Source organism: Melozone crissalis, unplaced genomic scaffold (assembly GCF_028551555.1).
Source record: "Melozone crissalis strain CALT ecotype California unplaced genomic scaffold, PUWL_Pcris_2 ptg000048l_1, whole genome shotgun sequence".
In the NCBI taxonomy this organism is placed as follows: Eukaryota; Metazoa; Chordata; class Aves; order Passeriformes; family Passerellidae; genus Melozone; species Melozone crissalis.
Genome location: NW_026535826.1, coordinates 175,884 through 191,935, shown reverse-complemented (window position 1 = coordinate 191,935; position 16,052 = coordinate 175,884). Strand labels below are relative to the sequence as shown.

Below are 16,052 nucleotides of genomic sequence, written 5' to 3'. Positions count from 1 at the left end.
GAATCCAGGGATCCTCCATCCACATCCAGAGATGTTCCATCCCATATCCAAGGATGATCCATCCTCATCCAGGGATGCTCCATTCCACATTCCCACCCCAGCTCCACCTCCTGCTCCCAGCACAGACCCCATTCCCAATCCCACCCTGCTCCAGGATAAACCTTCCCAGCTCCATCCCGGTGCCTCTGGGCTCCCACACCGGCAAACCCCTGGAATCTAACCCTGGAATTAAACCCCGGAATTTAACCCTGCAGGAAGGAGCTGAGGCTGCCAGAGCCGAGCGCTGGAATAACCTTGGCTGCTCCCGGAGGTTACACATCCATTACTCCACTCCCAGGAATCCTAAATGCCCAGATCCTTCTGGAAGCAAAGCATTGGGAAGGTTTATGGCTCTGGGAGCCGGGAGGATTTCATTTTCCAGGATCCCCATTTCACAGGAGCCTGCTGCCAGAAAGTTCCCACCAAGGATATGGAAAATGTGGATTTTCCAATATCCCAAATATCCCCAATATCCCCACATATCCACAAATATCTACAAATATCCAGAAATATCCCAAATATCCACAGATACCCACAAATATCCACAAATAGCCCCAAATTTGTGGCCATTCCCAGCACTGCTGTGTGTGTTTTTGTGTGTTAACAACCCCAAAAACCCAAGCCTGGATTTTCCAGACACTTGTTGAAGGTTGGCAAAGCCAACAGAGGGAACCAACAGCTCCCAGGGTGTGGAAAAGGCGGCACTGGAAAGGGACAACAGCTCTATTTTAAGATGGGGGAAAAAGGGAAAAAAAAAAGAAAGAAATCAATATGAAATGATAACAGCCATCATCGCCATTTAAATGAGACATTAATTGGAAGATTTAATTAATCCTGCAAGGCGGGGTTTGGGAGGACTTGAAATGTTCTCGCTCATAGTTAATTGCTGGAAAATTGACTGCTGGGCTGGGTTGTTGTTGTTGGAGCACAAAGAGCCCTGGCAGAGCCTCACAGCCAGGAAGGGATGCAGGGATGGAGGGAAACATTCCTTGCTCCCATCCCCGGGGCCGTGGGATGCAGCTCTGACCCCTCGTGGGGGTGGTTTTCGGGTGGAAAAGGGGGATTTTGGGGCTCCCCGCCCTCAAGGTTGTGGTTTCTGGGTACCCTGCTCGGGGTTTGGGGTGGTGCTGACACAGATCCCAGCCTGGGATGGATCCTTAGGGAAGCACAGGGATGGGCCTGGAGCTCCTGGTGGGGATGCGAGCCGGGGCTGCAGCTCTGCCTGGCTCTGCCTTCCTGGATCCTGCCCCTGTCCTGTTCCTGTTCTCCGGGATCTCACCCTGCTCTAAATCCATCCCTGCATCCACCCTTTCCACTCCCCACCCCAAATGCCCCCCATCCCCACCCTCGGGGGTGTCAGAGACACCTTCCCTGTCCCAGCGGAGCCCAACACCCCCCGTCCCTGCCCTTTTCCCGTTCTCTGGGATCTCACCTAAATCCATCCCTGCATCCATCCCTCCATCCATCCATCCATCCATCCATCCATCCATCCATCCACCCATCCTTTCCACTCCCCACCCAAATCCCCCCATCCCCACCCCCGGGGGTGACAGGGACATTTCCCTGCTCCAGGTGAGCCCAGCCCCCTCCCGGCCCTGCAGCTGCCCCCGGGCACCGAAGCCTCCCCGCTGTGGATAATTCATGGAATCAGTCAAACCTCAAAAAAAACCCCAACCAAGCCAGGCGAGATGGGAGTTAATGGGTTTTTAGCCCGGAAGGGACCGTTCTGCCCTGATGCTCTGCACAATGTGCTGTCCCCAACCCCCAAAACTGTCCCTGGCACTGGGGCAGAGCCACTCCTGCCCCCCTTCCCTAAACTCAGGGCACCCCTGTAGGCACGGGACCATCCCAAATGGGCACAGAAACCCTCGAGATGGGAACAGAAACCCCCCAGATGGGCACAGAGCCCCCCGAGATGGGCACAGAACCCTCACCAATGGGAACAGAACCCCCCAGGCCAGGGGGTACCTGCCCATGGTCACCCCAAGGGTGGCACCTCGGTGCAGCTTTGCCCAGCCCTGTGGAATTCCAGATGTTTTGGGAGGTCCTGACCCTTCCCTCAGGGTGCCAGGTGTGCCAGTCTGGATGTCCCCTGCCACCCCTGCCCCACCAGGGCATGCAGGGGGCATCTCCCACCTGGGAAAGGCTCAGGACAAACCCCAAAGACCACCCTAAAACACCCAGCGTGGCCATAAAAACCTTGTGCTCCCCCCCATTTCTCTGTCCTGCCCCACATGTGACCCTTTTATCCACACCCAGACCTCTCCCCAGGGGCTTCTGCAGCCCCAAATTCCCCGTGGCCACTGAGAAAATTCCCTGCGGGATCCGAGCCCACCCGGCTGGTGGCGGGAAGGGATGGAGGGAGGGAAGGAGGGGACATCGCCCCCCTGCTCCTGTCCCCAGCTGGGAAATGACCCATTTCCTGCCGAGCCAGCCCCAGAGCGGCGATCCCGGAGCTGCATCCCGGAATTCCCGGCTGGTCCCTGCGGGAATTCCAGCGGGGAACGCTCGGAACGGCAGCCACAACAAAAGCGGCTCAAGGCCACGGGGAGGCTGCGCCGGGAAAAATGAGGAATTTCGGGGCAGAGGGGGCTGGGCAAAGGGCACCGAGCTCGGGATGCCCAGAGCTCCCCCCGGGATTAAACCTGCTCGGATGGAGCCCCCCGGGAGCCTCCCGAGCCGAGGGAATCCCGATGGAGCAAAGCTCGGACCCCTAGCAGTGCCCTCGTGGTGATGGCCCTGGGGAAAACCGACCCCAAAAAACCCCTCTGGAGGAGGAATTGGGAAAAATCCCCAATTCCAGCAGGGCCAGGAGCGCCCCCAGAGCCTCTGGAGAAGGAAATGGGAAAAATCCCCAATTCCATCATGGCCAGGAACGTCCCCATCCCCTCCCCCGTCCCCTGGAGTTTTATATAAAAACGGTGGGATGGGGAATGGAGGGAGTTTTTTAATGTCGGATTTTTTTTTTCCTCTTTTGTCTCCCCAGAGCTAAAAAAAGCCACAATTAAGGGATTCTTTGAGCTCCTAAAAAGCCCCGATCATCCCTGCGGAAGCAGCTCCATTATCTCTGCCTGGAGATAAGGATGCTCCTCATTCCTGCCTCATCCTCATCCTCCACACCCGTCTCCCACATTCCCCGGCCCAGCTGGGAGGGCGGAATGCTCGGAGAGGAGCGGGGAAGGATCAAAGGACCCGGCGGATTTTTGGGAATCCGTGAAAGGAGCGGGGTCACCCCTCGGGATGGGGAAAAGCTGTGGAGCTGCTTGGATGGAGAGGGCGAGAGGGGTCAGGAGGGGGACAGAGGTGACAGGAGCAGCCCTGGACCTCCCGCAGGTAGATAGGAGGGGAAAAAAACCCGAAAAACCGAGGGAAAAATGCGTGGGGAAGGAATCCTGCCCCGGGATGGAGCAGCTGCTCCCAACAGCACCCGGAGCGACCCCACAGCTGCAGATTTCCACCCTGCGACCCTGCCAGGGGCCTCGGGGAGGGGACACCGGGTTTGTCCCAGCCCCACAGGCTCCCAGGGCTGTGCCCGAGCCCTCCCGAGGGAAAACGGGTCCTGCCCGACGCCTCCTGAGGGAAAAACGGGTCCTGCCCGACGCCTCCGCCCATCCCACACCCGAGGGGCCTCCAGGCCATGACTGGTGACTGGGACAGCAGGAGGAGAAGCGGCTCCGTCCCCTTCTGACGCCCCCGGGACACTCAGAGCTGCAATTCCCACCCCATCCCCAGCTCCGCACCCCCTCGCACCCCAAAGCCGCCGAGACCAGCCCCAAAACCGACCTGGGATGGACAAACCCTCGCTCTCCCAGTGCCACCGGCGGCGCCTGTCCCCGGGCTCAGCCTCTCCTCCCCTCCCGTCACCGGGAGGAGCCTCCCGGGCTGGGCTGGGCAGCTCCGGGGTGGGGGCCGCGCCCTCCAGGAGCCCCCAGAGCCCCCCAAATCGCGCCCCATGGGCTCCGAGGGTGCTCCGGAGCGCGGCCGGGCATGGCCCTGGCGGGGCCTGGCGGGTCCTGGCAGGTTCTGGCGGGTCCTGGCAGGTCCTGGCAGCTCCTTGCCCTCTGCAGCTCCTCGGCAGGATGGGGATAAAGGCGAGGGAGCCCTGAAATCCCTGGAAAACAGCTGGCACAGCTGGCACCGCCCCGGGCACGGTTATTTACCGAGGCTCCGGCCCCTGGCTGGACATGGATTGGGATTAATCCCTGCTGATCCCCCTCTCATCCTTAATCCTGGAGTCCCGCCCAGACCCCATCTGGTGCTGAGCCCTGGGATGGATCCGTGGGGTGGGATCCGTGGGGTGGGATGGGATGGGATGGGATGGGAAGGGATCCATGGGGTGGGCATACCCGATTGGAATAGAACATCCCTGACCAGAAACCAGCATCCCTGATGATAAACCATAATTCCCAATTCAAATAGAGCATCCCTGACCAGAACCCAGCATTCCCAACTGGAATAGAACATCCCTGACCAGAACCCGGCTTTCCCAACTGGGATGCAGTGTCCTCAAACAAACACTGGCATCCCTGAACAAAAATCAGCATTCCCAGCTGGAATTGAAGATCCCTGACCAAAAACCAGCATCCCTGATGAGAAACTATAATTCCCAATTGGAATGGAGCATCCCTGACCAGAACCCAGCATTCCCAGCTGGAATATGCCATCCTTGAGCAGAACCCAGCATTCCCAAGGGAAATCCAGCATCCCGAGCCTGGCTGTCCTCCCCCAGCGCCCGACATTCCCGGCTGTGGTGCCGCCCCGCTCGGACACCTGATCCCGGCCGGTGAAACCGAACCCCTCCGCTCCGCCTTTTAGCTCAGCTGCACCAGCCAGGAGCGATGGATTCCGCTCGGGAAGGAATTCCAACATCCCAGCTCCTGCCGCTGGAGGAGCCGGGAGATGCCCAGCTGGGAGGAAAAATGGAGGAAATTTGGGGCAGAAGGGGAAGGAATGAGAGGCCCAGGGTGCTTCGGGCACCATCCAAAGGGTTTTTCCAGGAGTCTCCCCCATCCAAGGGGTTGTGGCCTCTCCAGCGCCGCCCTCCCAGCCCCCTGGCCTCTCCCCCCGCCCCCAAATTAAAATTGTTGCCGCTGCCGGCAGCAATAACTCATCCCACGTCTAATGCTGAACATTTTGTCAGGATTATCCCGATTAAGGCAGAATTAATCCCGATCTCAATGTTAACAGGATTAGCGTTCAAATCGGATTAGGGTTTTTAAACCGGACCCCTTGACTAAAGGAAGGGGCCGCCCCCTCCGGAGTGAGCGGGACTCCCTGCCCTGAGATGGGCTCCGGGATGGGCCATTCCCAACCCCTGGCCCCGATCCCAGAAACCCCCGACACTCTGCGGGTGACAGCACCTGGATGTCCCTGAGGTAAAGCCACCCCTCTGTCCCTGCAGAGGGAGGGGGAAAAGGGAGAGGGGAAAAGGGGAAAGGGAAAAGGGAAAAGGGAAAAGGGAAAAGGGAAAAGGGAAAAGGGAAAAGGAAAAGGGGAACGGGGAGAGGGAAAAGGGAAAAGGGAAAAGGGAAAAGGGAAAAGGGAAAAGGGAAAAGGGAAAAGAAAAAGGAAAGGAAAAAGGAAAGGAAGAAGAGGGGCTGCTCGTCCCCTCTCCCCGATTTTCCTGCTGGCAGCAGAGGCTCCGCGTGCTGATGAATATTTAAAAGCCTGGATCCTCTGCAGCCTCATGAATATTGACGCTGCTGCTCGCCCCACACCTTCCCCAACCCCGTCCATTCCCGCCGTGCCTCAGTTTCCCCGTTCCTGCGCTGAGGATGCCTCTCCCATCTCCGGTGGGGTGGGTGCCACCCCCGCCGGTGGCAGGGGGGTGGGATCAGGAGAGCTTTAATCGCTTTTCCCACCCAACCCATCCATAAATATCGACAACCCCGGGATCGATGGACAACAACGGGCAGCATCTCCCGGCGATGCCACAAAACCAGCGAGGACGCCAAAAACCACAGCGAGGAGGTCGGAACAGCCTCTCCCCACTGTTTACCCACCCCAAATCCCCCTTCCCACCGGGAACAACCATGGGGAACAACCACGGGGAACAACCCACCAGGAACAACGCACCGGGAACAACCCACCGGGAACAACCCACCGGGAACAACAACCGGGAACAACCACCGGGAGCAACCCACTGGGAACAACCACCGGGAACAACCCCCGGGAACAACCACCGGGAACAACCCACGGGGAACAACCACTGGGAACAACCACCAGGAACAACCACCAGGAACAACCCACTGGGAACAACCACCGGGAACAACCCACCGGGAACAACCACCGGGAACAACCCACGGGGAACAACCACTGGGAACAACCACCAGGAACAACCACCGGGAACAACCCACTGGGAACAACCATCGGGAACAACCACTGGGAACAACCCACCGGGAACAACCACCGGCAACAACCCACCGGGAACAACCCACCGGCAACAACCACCGGCAACAACCCACCGGCAACAACCACCGGCAACAACCCACCGGGAACAACCCACCGGGAACAACCACCGGCAACAACCCACCGGGAACAACCCACCGGGAACAACCCTTGGGAACAACCACCCGGAACAACCTCTGGGAACAACCCACCGGGAACAACCCTTGGGAACAACCACCCGGAACAACCTCTGGGAACAACCCACCGGGAACAACCATTGGGAACAACCCACCGGGAACAACACCGGGAACAACACCGGGAACAACCCCCGGGAACAACCACCAGGAACAACCCACCGGGAACAACCACCAGGAACAATTACCGGGAACAACGCCCGGGAACAACCCACCGGCAACAACCCCCGGGAACAACCCACCCGCGGCCCCCGGGAGCGCGGCCGAGCCGGGGCGGGCGGGAGCGGGAGCAGCGGGATTAGAGCAGCCCAGGACTCGCTGCCTGCTATTTGCTCATCTCCTGCGAGTAAATACTCATCTCCTGCCTCTCACTGCGGCTGGCCGAGCGCCGCCGAGGTGGAAATGGCTTCCCGCAGGAGGCGCGGGGCCCCCGGGAAGCCGCAGCCGCGGCCCCGTGGCCGAAGCGGGAGCGCGGCGCGCATAAAGCTGCTCCTGACTCTCGTTTTAAAGACAAACGCGTCTTTTGTGTGTCCCCCGCCGGTTTTTGCCCTTCTGGATCTTTTACTGGGCTGCCTTTGATGTTCCTTTAAAGTCCCGGCTCCAAAGGAGCTCTGCCAAGCCTTTGGATCTTCCCGTTCCTCCGGGAATCCAAATTCTACCCCACCCCTCGCATCAGCGCTGCGGGAGCCCCCGGCCCTCTCCACTGACCTTCCCCGCGGGATTTTCCCCCTTGGATGTGGCCCTGGATGTCCCAAAAACACCGCGAGCCTTTGGGATGGCGCCGGCCGGGATTTTCGGGCAGGGAGGGCGGGAATGAGGGGATGGAAAGTGTGGGGAGGATTAGGATGTACTGGAGACAGACGGGGATGTCCTGGAGACAGACTGGCGTGTCCTGGAGAATCGGGAATCTGCCGTGAGCCTGGGCTGGCAGCAGCGTGACAGTGGCACAGAGGTGACAGTGGCACGGGGGTGGCAGATCGAGGGCACGTCCCGGGAGAATGGCGCAAAAAATCGGGAAAATATTTTAAAAGTGAGGATTTTTTGCCTTCCCTCCCCTCAAAGCACCAGGAAGGTCCTAAAGTTCAGCCTTGTTTTATTTCTTATATTCTTATTTCTTAGTCGCAAAAAAATCGGGGTAAAAGATAAAAAATCCGGCAAAAAAGATTTAAAAAGTGAGGATTTCGCGCCTTCCCTCCCCCGACAGTGCCGGGAATGCCCCGTGGGACCCGGGCCGGCTGAACCTCCCGGAGCCGCGGCTCCACCCCCGTTTCACTCCGGGAATGAAAACTCGGGACAAATTTTCGTGTCCCGCATTTCCCAGCCCCACATTCCCTGGGTTTTTGGGGTTTTTTTACCACGAGAAGAGCGAATCCACCGGGGACAACGCGCCAAGGTCACCCAGCAAGGCGGTGACCTTGAAGGGCAGCCAGGGAGTCCCTGGGCGAGGAGGAGGAGGAGGAGGATGGAAACCAGAGCAATCCCTGTATCCCTGCTGCGAGCAGCCACTCTGAGCTTCCAATCCCATCCAGAACCGGCCTTTTCCCATCCTTTTCCCAGAATTCTGTCTCAGAAATAGCTCCAGAGCAGCAGGATTTGGCCGTGGGGTGAATGCCCAGAACAAGGCCTCACAGAACAACTCACAGCTCGCCCCAAATCCCAAAATTCCCCCTCACCACCTTCAGCTTCAGCTCAGCTGAGACCAAACGACTTCAGCTCAGGAATCCTCATCCAAAAAAATCCCACCCCGGGCTCCCACCCCCCTCCAGAGCCACAGCCAAGCACATGCATTTCAGAGAGAAAGCAGGAAAAATCCAAAATACTGACCTTAAAGCTCCAGTAGTTGGGTTGCTAACAACAAAAAGAAGATAAAACAGAAGAAAACACACACACACACACACACACAAACAAAAAAATACCATTAAGATTCTTGGTTTGACTTTTGGTTTTTCCCTTTGAGAATCTCTGAGCTCGGATTTAAACCTGCTCTGGTTCCTGCCCCTCCCAAAGGGTGGCTGGAGTTTCAGGGAGCAAGCAGGGGGTGAGGATTGAAGCAAATTGGGGTGAGAAAGGAGGGAAAAGGGGTTGGCACAGCAGCCCAGCATGGCTACTGGTGTCACTGGTGCGCCCAGCCCCTCCTGGCACTGCCGAGGCGCTGGAAGTCACAGCAATGTTCATTTTCCACGGGATTTTCCAGCCCTGCCCGGCTGTGCCCGCCCCCTCCCTGTGCTGGTGTCGCCGCTGTCACAGCGATGTGGCACCGCCGGTGACAGGAGCTGGCACCGCTCCCGAGCTCCCCTTCCCGGGCTGGGATGGGATGGGATCCATGGGATGGGATGGGATGGGATGGGATGGGATGGGGTGGGGTGGGATGGGATGGGATGAGGTGGGATGAGATGGGGTGGGATCCATGGGATGGGGTGGGATGGGATGGGATGGGATGGGATGGGATGGGATGGGATGGGAGCCTGGGGTCCTGGAGGGTGCCAGGGGCAGGGGGACTGCAGAGTTCTGGAAGAGTTGGGGTGGGAAGGGATTGAAAGGCGTTTTTATTCCAAGGGGATCCCGATATTCCAGGCTGTTCCCAGCCCAATCAACCCCCTGCAGGAGGGAAGGTGGGTCCAGGGGTGAGGAGTGGGATTTAGGGACAAGGGATGGGATCAAGGGGTGGGATCCAGGGACAAGGAATTGGATTTAGGGACAAGTAATGGGATTTAGGGAGAAGGAATGGGATCCAGGGACAAGGGGTGGGATCCACCTGTCTGGAAGGAGAAATCACCGTGAAAATGATGGGTCTCCTGACTTTTCCCTTCCCCAACTTTTCTCTTTTTCCCTTCCCCAACTTTTCCCTCTCTCCCTCTCTCTCCTGATTTTTCTCTCGAGGACCCTCAGTAATTTTCCCTCTCCTGATATTGCTGATGCTATCTGCTGCCAGCGCCGGCTGTGAGTTTTATTTATTATTTTGGGATGACAGTGTGGATTTTATTTATTATTTCGGGATGACTGGACAAGCTCCTCACCAAGCCCATAAATCACAGCCAAATCCAGAATGTTCTGGCACCATTTGGGGTGGGTGCCATGACCTGTGGGCACAGGGTGGCACAGCACCCGTCCCTGTTCCAGCTCAGATGATCCAGCTGGGAAAAACAGGGGTTTAACCCCGTTTTTTAACCCTCTTGTAACAATTTAAAAGTTTAATAAAGGACAATAAGAGATAAAGACAATAAAGCAAAGATTGGCATTCAGCCAAGAGCACATTTGCTATTTTGGAAACATTTTATATATATATATATATATTTTAAAACACTTTCAATATATTTATTTCTATTGTATTACCTTGTTGCATATTTATTATATATACTTTTATGTATGAAATAATATATAATAAATAATATATTTGTAACACATATATTTATATATTATATATTTATTGTATTTTATATTTTTAAATATTTTAAGTATTTTAAAAAATTTAGATGTTTAAATATTTTTATATTTTTAAATGTTTTAGAGTATTTAAAATTCATAGTATTTTAAAATAATTTAATATTTGTGGAAAGCCAATATTATAACATGTACCATAACACAATATGTATAATATTATAATGCGTATCTATACCTTTCCCTGGCAGCCCTGGGGATGTGGCACTGCCCAGGGGGACAGGGACACGCTGCCCATCCCCTGCTGGGCTCCAGGGCCATCCAGGGCTGACAATCTGGCGCTGGTGGCAGTGCCAGGCGGGCTGTGCCCAGCACCTCGTGGCACTTTGCGGCTCCATCTGTCCCCGCTGGCACTGCTGCCACCCCAGCGCCCGCCCTGCCCGTCCGCTGCCCACCCCAAATGTCCAAAACCACAGAGGGTGAAGCCCTGGGAGGGTCAGCACAGCCACATCGCTCAGGTTTTAGTTTTTATAATTTTTAGAATCTGTGCGCTTTAGTGTGGAGTTCTGAGCCCCATATTATGGGGTGGTGAGCTCTGCACAGATCAGGGACACAAAATTCCTTCTCTAGCTGGGGACCACGGACAAATGATCCAAATCTCAGCCCCAAGAGCACAAACAACATGGGCTGGAAGGAGAAAAACAAGAAGGATGGGACTGGATGGGTTAAAGCTGGAACTGGACAATGAACTGCAAGATGCAAATGGAGCAGAACTTATCAAAGTGACAGAGCCTGTGACCATTTGTGTTCATTTTGTGACCATTTTGTGACCGTTTTGGTTCACCTTGGTGCAGCCCTGGCTGGGCTCTTGCGCTGCCCAAGGTGGATCCATTGAGGAGATCTTTTTAACAAATCCCTGCTTTATTCTATAACTCTGGCCTCTGCTCTAGGTCAGGCTGGATAAGGCCTCACCCCCAACCTTCCCAAACCTGGGGACAGAGCGGGGACAACCAAACCCAGGGCAGTGTCCAGGTCCCTGTGATGCCTTGGGAAGGCTGAGCTGGAGCAGAGGCTGGATGGAGTTACAGAATAAAGCAGGGATTTATGAAAAGCATCTCCTCCATGGATCCACCTTGGGCAGCACAAGAGCCCAGCCACGGCTGCACCCACGATGGACCAAAATGGTCACAAAATGAACTGAAAATGAACAAAATGGTCCCAAAATGTACAACCACTCATGGGGTCTCTCACCTTTATAAGTTCTGCTCCATTTGCATCTTGCAGTTTATTGTCCAATTCCAGCTTTAGCCCATGCAGTCGCATCCTTGTTTTCCTCTCCAGCCACGGTGTTTGTGCTCCTGGGCTGAGATTTGGATCATTTGTCCTTGGTGCCCAGCTGGAGCAGGAATTGTTTTGTCTCCCTGCTCTGTGCACAGAGCTCACCATCCCATAACATGGGGCCCAGACCCACAGACTAAAGCAGCACAGAACCCAAAAAATACAAAAACTGAAACTGAGGCATCACCTGCAGCCCCTTCCAGGCTGGATTTGCCCAAAGAGGGGGGAGGAGAGGGGAGGGCCGAGCTGGAATTAACATTTCGCTGGCTCTTCAAAAGCATCAAAGGGAGATAATGGGCCGGGAGAGGATTGGAAGCGACAGCCGCGTTCCGAGCCATAAAGCAGGCGGCTCCTTGCAGCAGCAACCCTGCAAAAGGTGCGGGGAATTACAGAGGCTGTGATTTATAATTACAATGAGAGTCATGTCCGCGGTGCTGCCAAACGAGGGAATAACGAGGAGCTCAGGGTCCCCAAAGCGCGGGGAGGAGGGCGGAGATGCTGCCGCGAGCCCTCGGAGGGATGGACACACAGACAGGCAGGAAAGCAGGGCTGGAGTGATGTAATCAGGAATATTTTGGGATTAAAGTTTGAAAAAATAAAATAAATTAAATGGTTGCGGCTGTCCCAGGAGGAGACGGGAGGTAAATGAAATGAAATCCAAGTGAGTCAGCGCCTTGACCGAGGGGGACTTCCCCTGAATGGCAATTAAATCACAAATCTGTTGGTGACTAACGAGGCACGACCGTGTCCCTCTCGAAAGGGCAGCAGCGGCAGCCGCCGCCCCGGCACGCTGCACTCCCAGGGAGGACAGAGGCAGCTTCATCGGCTTTTTAATTAACTCATTTCCAGGAGTTCCAGCTTCCGATCGAGTCCCCCACCCTCAGGCACCGCGTCTTGACAAACAAAAATCTCCTTGAAAAATAACAGCCGAGTGAATTTAATCTGTTTCTGCTTATTAAAGTTTTTCGGTTGCTGGGTTTTTTTTGTTTTGTTTGGGTTTTGGGGTTTTTTTAAAATGCTTTTCAGCGCCAGCGAAAGTGAACTAAAGTGGAAATAGCAGCATGACAAGACAGGGAGAAGAATGCAAACAGTGACCAGACAGAGCGGGGGCTGCAGATTTTGTCACCTGAGGTGTCACAATTATTGCAGGGACCTCTCAAACGTGACCAGGGGAGGGGACAGCGGGGACAGGATGGGATGCGGGAGGGCTGGGGCTCATTCCTGTCACATCTGGGCACCTCCCAGAGCCCACCACGAGGTTCTGCTCTCCCCTTTCAGGCAGAGCCTTGGGCTCTGCAACCCCTCCACCCAGAGAGGGCTCTGACGGCCATCGAGGCGACATCAGAGATGCCACCGCCGCCTGTCGCGGCGACTCAACATCAGAATTCCCCCACAGACCCCTCAGCTCCAATTTTCCCCTCCAGGCCCCTCCAGCTGCCCCCGCACCTCCTCCCGCGCGAGCCCATCAGCGCTAACCACAGCCGTGACCTCCTCCGCGGCCCCTGGGGACAGCGCAGGTGACACCGGAGCCCGAGGGGCGCCTTTCTCCCCCGGCCCCGGCTCCAGCCCCCTCCTCTGCCGGTGCGAGGCCGCGAATCCGCAGCGCCGGCTCGGAGCAGTGCATCAGGACGTGCTGTGCCGAGGAGCAGCCATGCTGGGGCTCCAAAATCTCCCTCCTGCAGCAGCCCCGGCCAAGGTCAGCGCCGTGCCCGCCGCAAGTGCCCCGGGGCCGCATTCCGCTCTCCGCGCACCCTCACCGGCGGAGCGGGGGCTCGGATCCATCGCTGCCCGAGCCCCGCGGCGGGGTCAGGGCGGCCCTGGGGCGGCACCGCGGAGCTTTCGGGGCAGGGGAGGGCAGGGGGAGCTGGCAGGAGCTGGGCAGATCAGATGGCACGGTGGCCATGGCAACGGCACGGCGTAGGTGGACCAAACACAATAGGGAGGCGCAAGGTAAAGCGGCTCCGCTCCCGCCGCGCTCCGCACCGTGTCCGACCCCGGCAGCTCCGGGGGGACCCCCCCGGCCCATCCCGCACCCCCAAACCGGCAAAGATGGATAAATCCTTGAGAAACGCCAAGGACAAGGGATGGGGTTCCCGGGGGGGGGGGTCACAGCAGCCTGGAGAGGGGGGTCCCCGAGGGGGTCGCGGCAGCGCGGAGGGGGCTGAGCACCCCCGTTCCCGGCACAGATGGGGGTGAGGAAGACTCCGGCACGCAGCCACCGCCGGAGCCCGCCCTGCCCTTCCTCCGTCCCCTCGCGGAGCCGCAGGGACAGCGGAGCCGCCGCTCCGGCTGCTGCAGGGCTCGGGCGTCCCCTCCCCGAAAAGCCACCCCCAACACGGCGGCACCGGCTCGGCACCGGCCCCGGGATCACGGGGGAAGGAGAGAAATTCGGGCTGGGAACGGCGGGAAACTTCAGGGCAGGGAGGGAGGGAGGGAGAGAGAGAGAGATGGATGATGGATGGATGATGGATGGATGGATGGATGGATGGATGGATGGATGGATGGATGGAGGGATGGATGGATGGATGGATGGATGGATGGATGGATGGATGGATGGATGGAGGGATGGATGGATGGATGGATGGATGGATGGATGGATGGATGGATGGAGGGATGGATGGATGGATGGAGGGATGGATGGATGAATGGATGGATGGATGGATGGAGGGATGGATGGATGGAGGGATGGATGGATGGATGGATGGATGGATGGATGGATGGATGGAGGCATGGGCACATTCACACTGCCCCAGTGTGCCGGGGAGAACAGGAATGCTCACAGCCCTTCCAGGGGGAGCACTGCCTTGCCAAGGGGAGCATCCCCCCTCCAATTCCTGGTGGGCACCTCCCTGCCCGACTCCCACGAACCCATTCTGCCCCCCCCCCGAGCTGTCATCATTGTCCCCAACCTGGTTTTCACCCACATCCCGGGTAAAAAGACCACTTCCATAAAAACCCCAAACAAGGAGAAGTGGGGTGCCCCGCGGAGTTCCGCCTGATTCCAGAGCCCCCATTCCCAGCCAGCCCTGCTGGAACGAGCCGGGAATCGTTGCCGGGCGGGGGGGGAATGAGGGAATCGATAGGGCCGGCTCCGGTGCAGTCCCAGGGACACACACACAGCGCTCGTGTTACTCCCGGCAGCCGCGCTCCTCCATTTCAGCGCTTCCCAGCGCCTCCCGTCACTCTCCACCTCTGGAGACCAAGATGACACCGGGGGGAGAGCCCCGAGGGATCCCGCGTCCCCTCCGCCACCACGCTGCCGCCTCCCGCGTCACCTCAGCCGGCGCTCCCCGTCCCCACCGAGCGCCCCGGTACCCCCAAACCTGCCCGTGCCCAAACCCAGCCCAGGCGGGCACCCCGAGGTGCCAGGGCCGTGTGCCGCCTCTCGGAGGGGTTTGGAGGTGAGGTCAAACCTTTCCTGCCGCCGCAGGGCTCCGCTTTGGGTGCAGCCTGCGGGAAGGACGCTGGGCCAGGTGAGCTGCGGGCGGCAGGAGCGCCGTGCCCCGGCCGCCATCTGCCCCGCTCCGCTGCCCGATGGGGGCACAGGGAACCGGTGTCCCCTCCCGGGGCACGGGTGACGACGCCGAGCGGCCGTGGGACAGCGGGGGGTGGGCAGGGGGGTGGCACGGGCACCGCCAGGGCTTTGCACGACCCCCCCGTGGACCCCGAGGGGACACAGGGAGCCCCCCCAGCTGCGGCACGGAAGGGCAGCGCAGGCACGATGGCAGCCACAAAGTGCCACCCCCTCCCCGCCGCGACACCGGGGAAGGGGGGGACCCCCGGAATGGGGGAGAGGCTGAAGGGAAAGGGGGGCTGGGGAAGAGGGGGGCTAAAGGAAAGGGGACGCTGGAGGGGCTGCCCCCGGTCTGGGGCCGGGGTACGGATATCCCCGGCTGCCGCAGGGAACCAGGAGCTCGGGGTGGGAATTCTGGGGAGGGGGGCACTGCGGTGGGCAGGAGCGACAGCAGGACAGCTGGGGCAGGGGAGATCGGCCGAGGGAACGGCAGCAGCGGGTGGCGGACACCGGCTCCGTCACCGCCCGGAGGGATGCGCCCGCTCCATCCCGCGCGTTCCCGCCCGGTACCTGCGGCAGGTGAGCGCTGCGGGTCGGGATCCGCAGCGCCGCTCGGCCCCGCTCGGCTCGGCTCGGCCCCGCTCGGCCCCGCTCGGCCCCGCTCGGCTCCCGCCGCCCCTCCCGCCGCCGGGCCCGCCCCGCCCCGCCCGCGGCGCCGTCACCATGGCAACCGCGGCTGCGCCCCGCCCCCTCCGCGCCGCCGGCAGGGGGCGCTGAGAGCGCGGGGGGCGGGGCCTGGGGGGCACGTGAGGGAATAACGGGGAAATAACGGGGGAATAACGGGGGAATAACGGAGATGGGGACAGGGACAGGGACGGGGACAGGGACAGGGACAGGGACAGGGACAGGGACAGGGACGCGGACGGGGACAGGGACAGGGACAGGGACAGGGACGGGGACAGGGACAGGGACGGGGACAGGGACGGGGACAAGGATATGGATATGGATATGGACAGGGAAATACAGGGATGGGGATGGGGACAGGGAAATACAGGGATGGGGATAGGGATGTGGACAGGGATAACACAGGCATATGGCCATGTTTATGGACATGGATATGGCCATGGATATGGGCATGGAAATAGAGGAATGTGGACATGGATAGGGACAGGGATAACACAGGGATACACTCATGGAAACAC

General features: G+C 58.5%; 1 protein-coding gene across 6 annotated transcripts in view; it reads right to left on the bottom strand.

Annotated features, from left to right (window-relative positions):
• Window positions 1–16,052, bottom strand: part of SRCIN1 (SRC kinase signaling inhibitor 1) — a 58,040-nt gene that overhangs the window by 16,704 nt on the left and 25,284 nt on the right. For all 6 annotated transcript variants that reach the window (XM_054286469.1, XM_054286470.1, XM_054286467.1 and 3 more), the window contains one exon: window positions 8,445–8,468. In XM_054286469.1, the coding sequence (XP_054142444.1) occupies window positions 8,445–8,468 (24 nt within the window). The remainder of the gene's footprint in view (window positions 1–8,444; window positions 8,469–16,052) is intronic.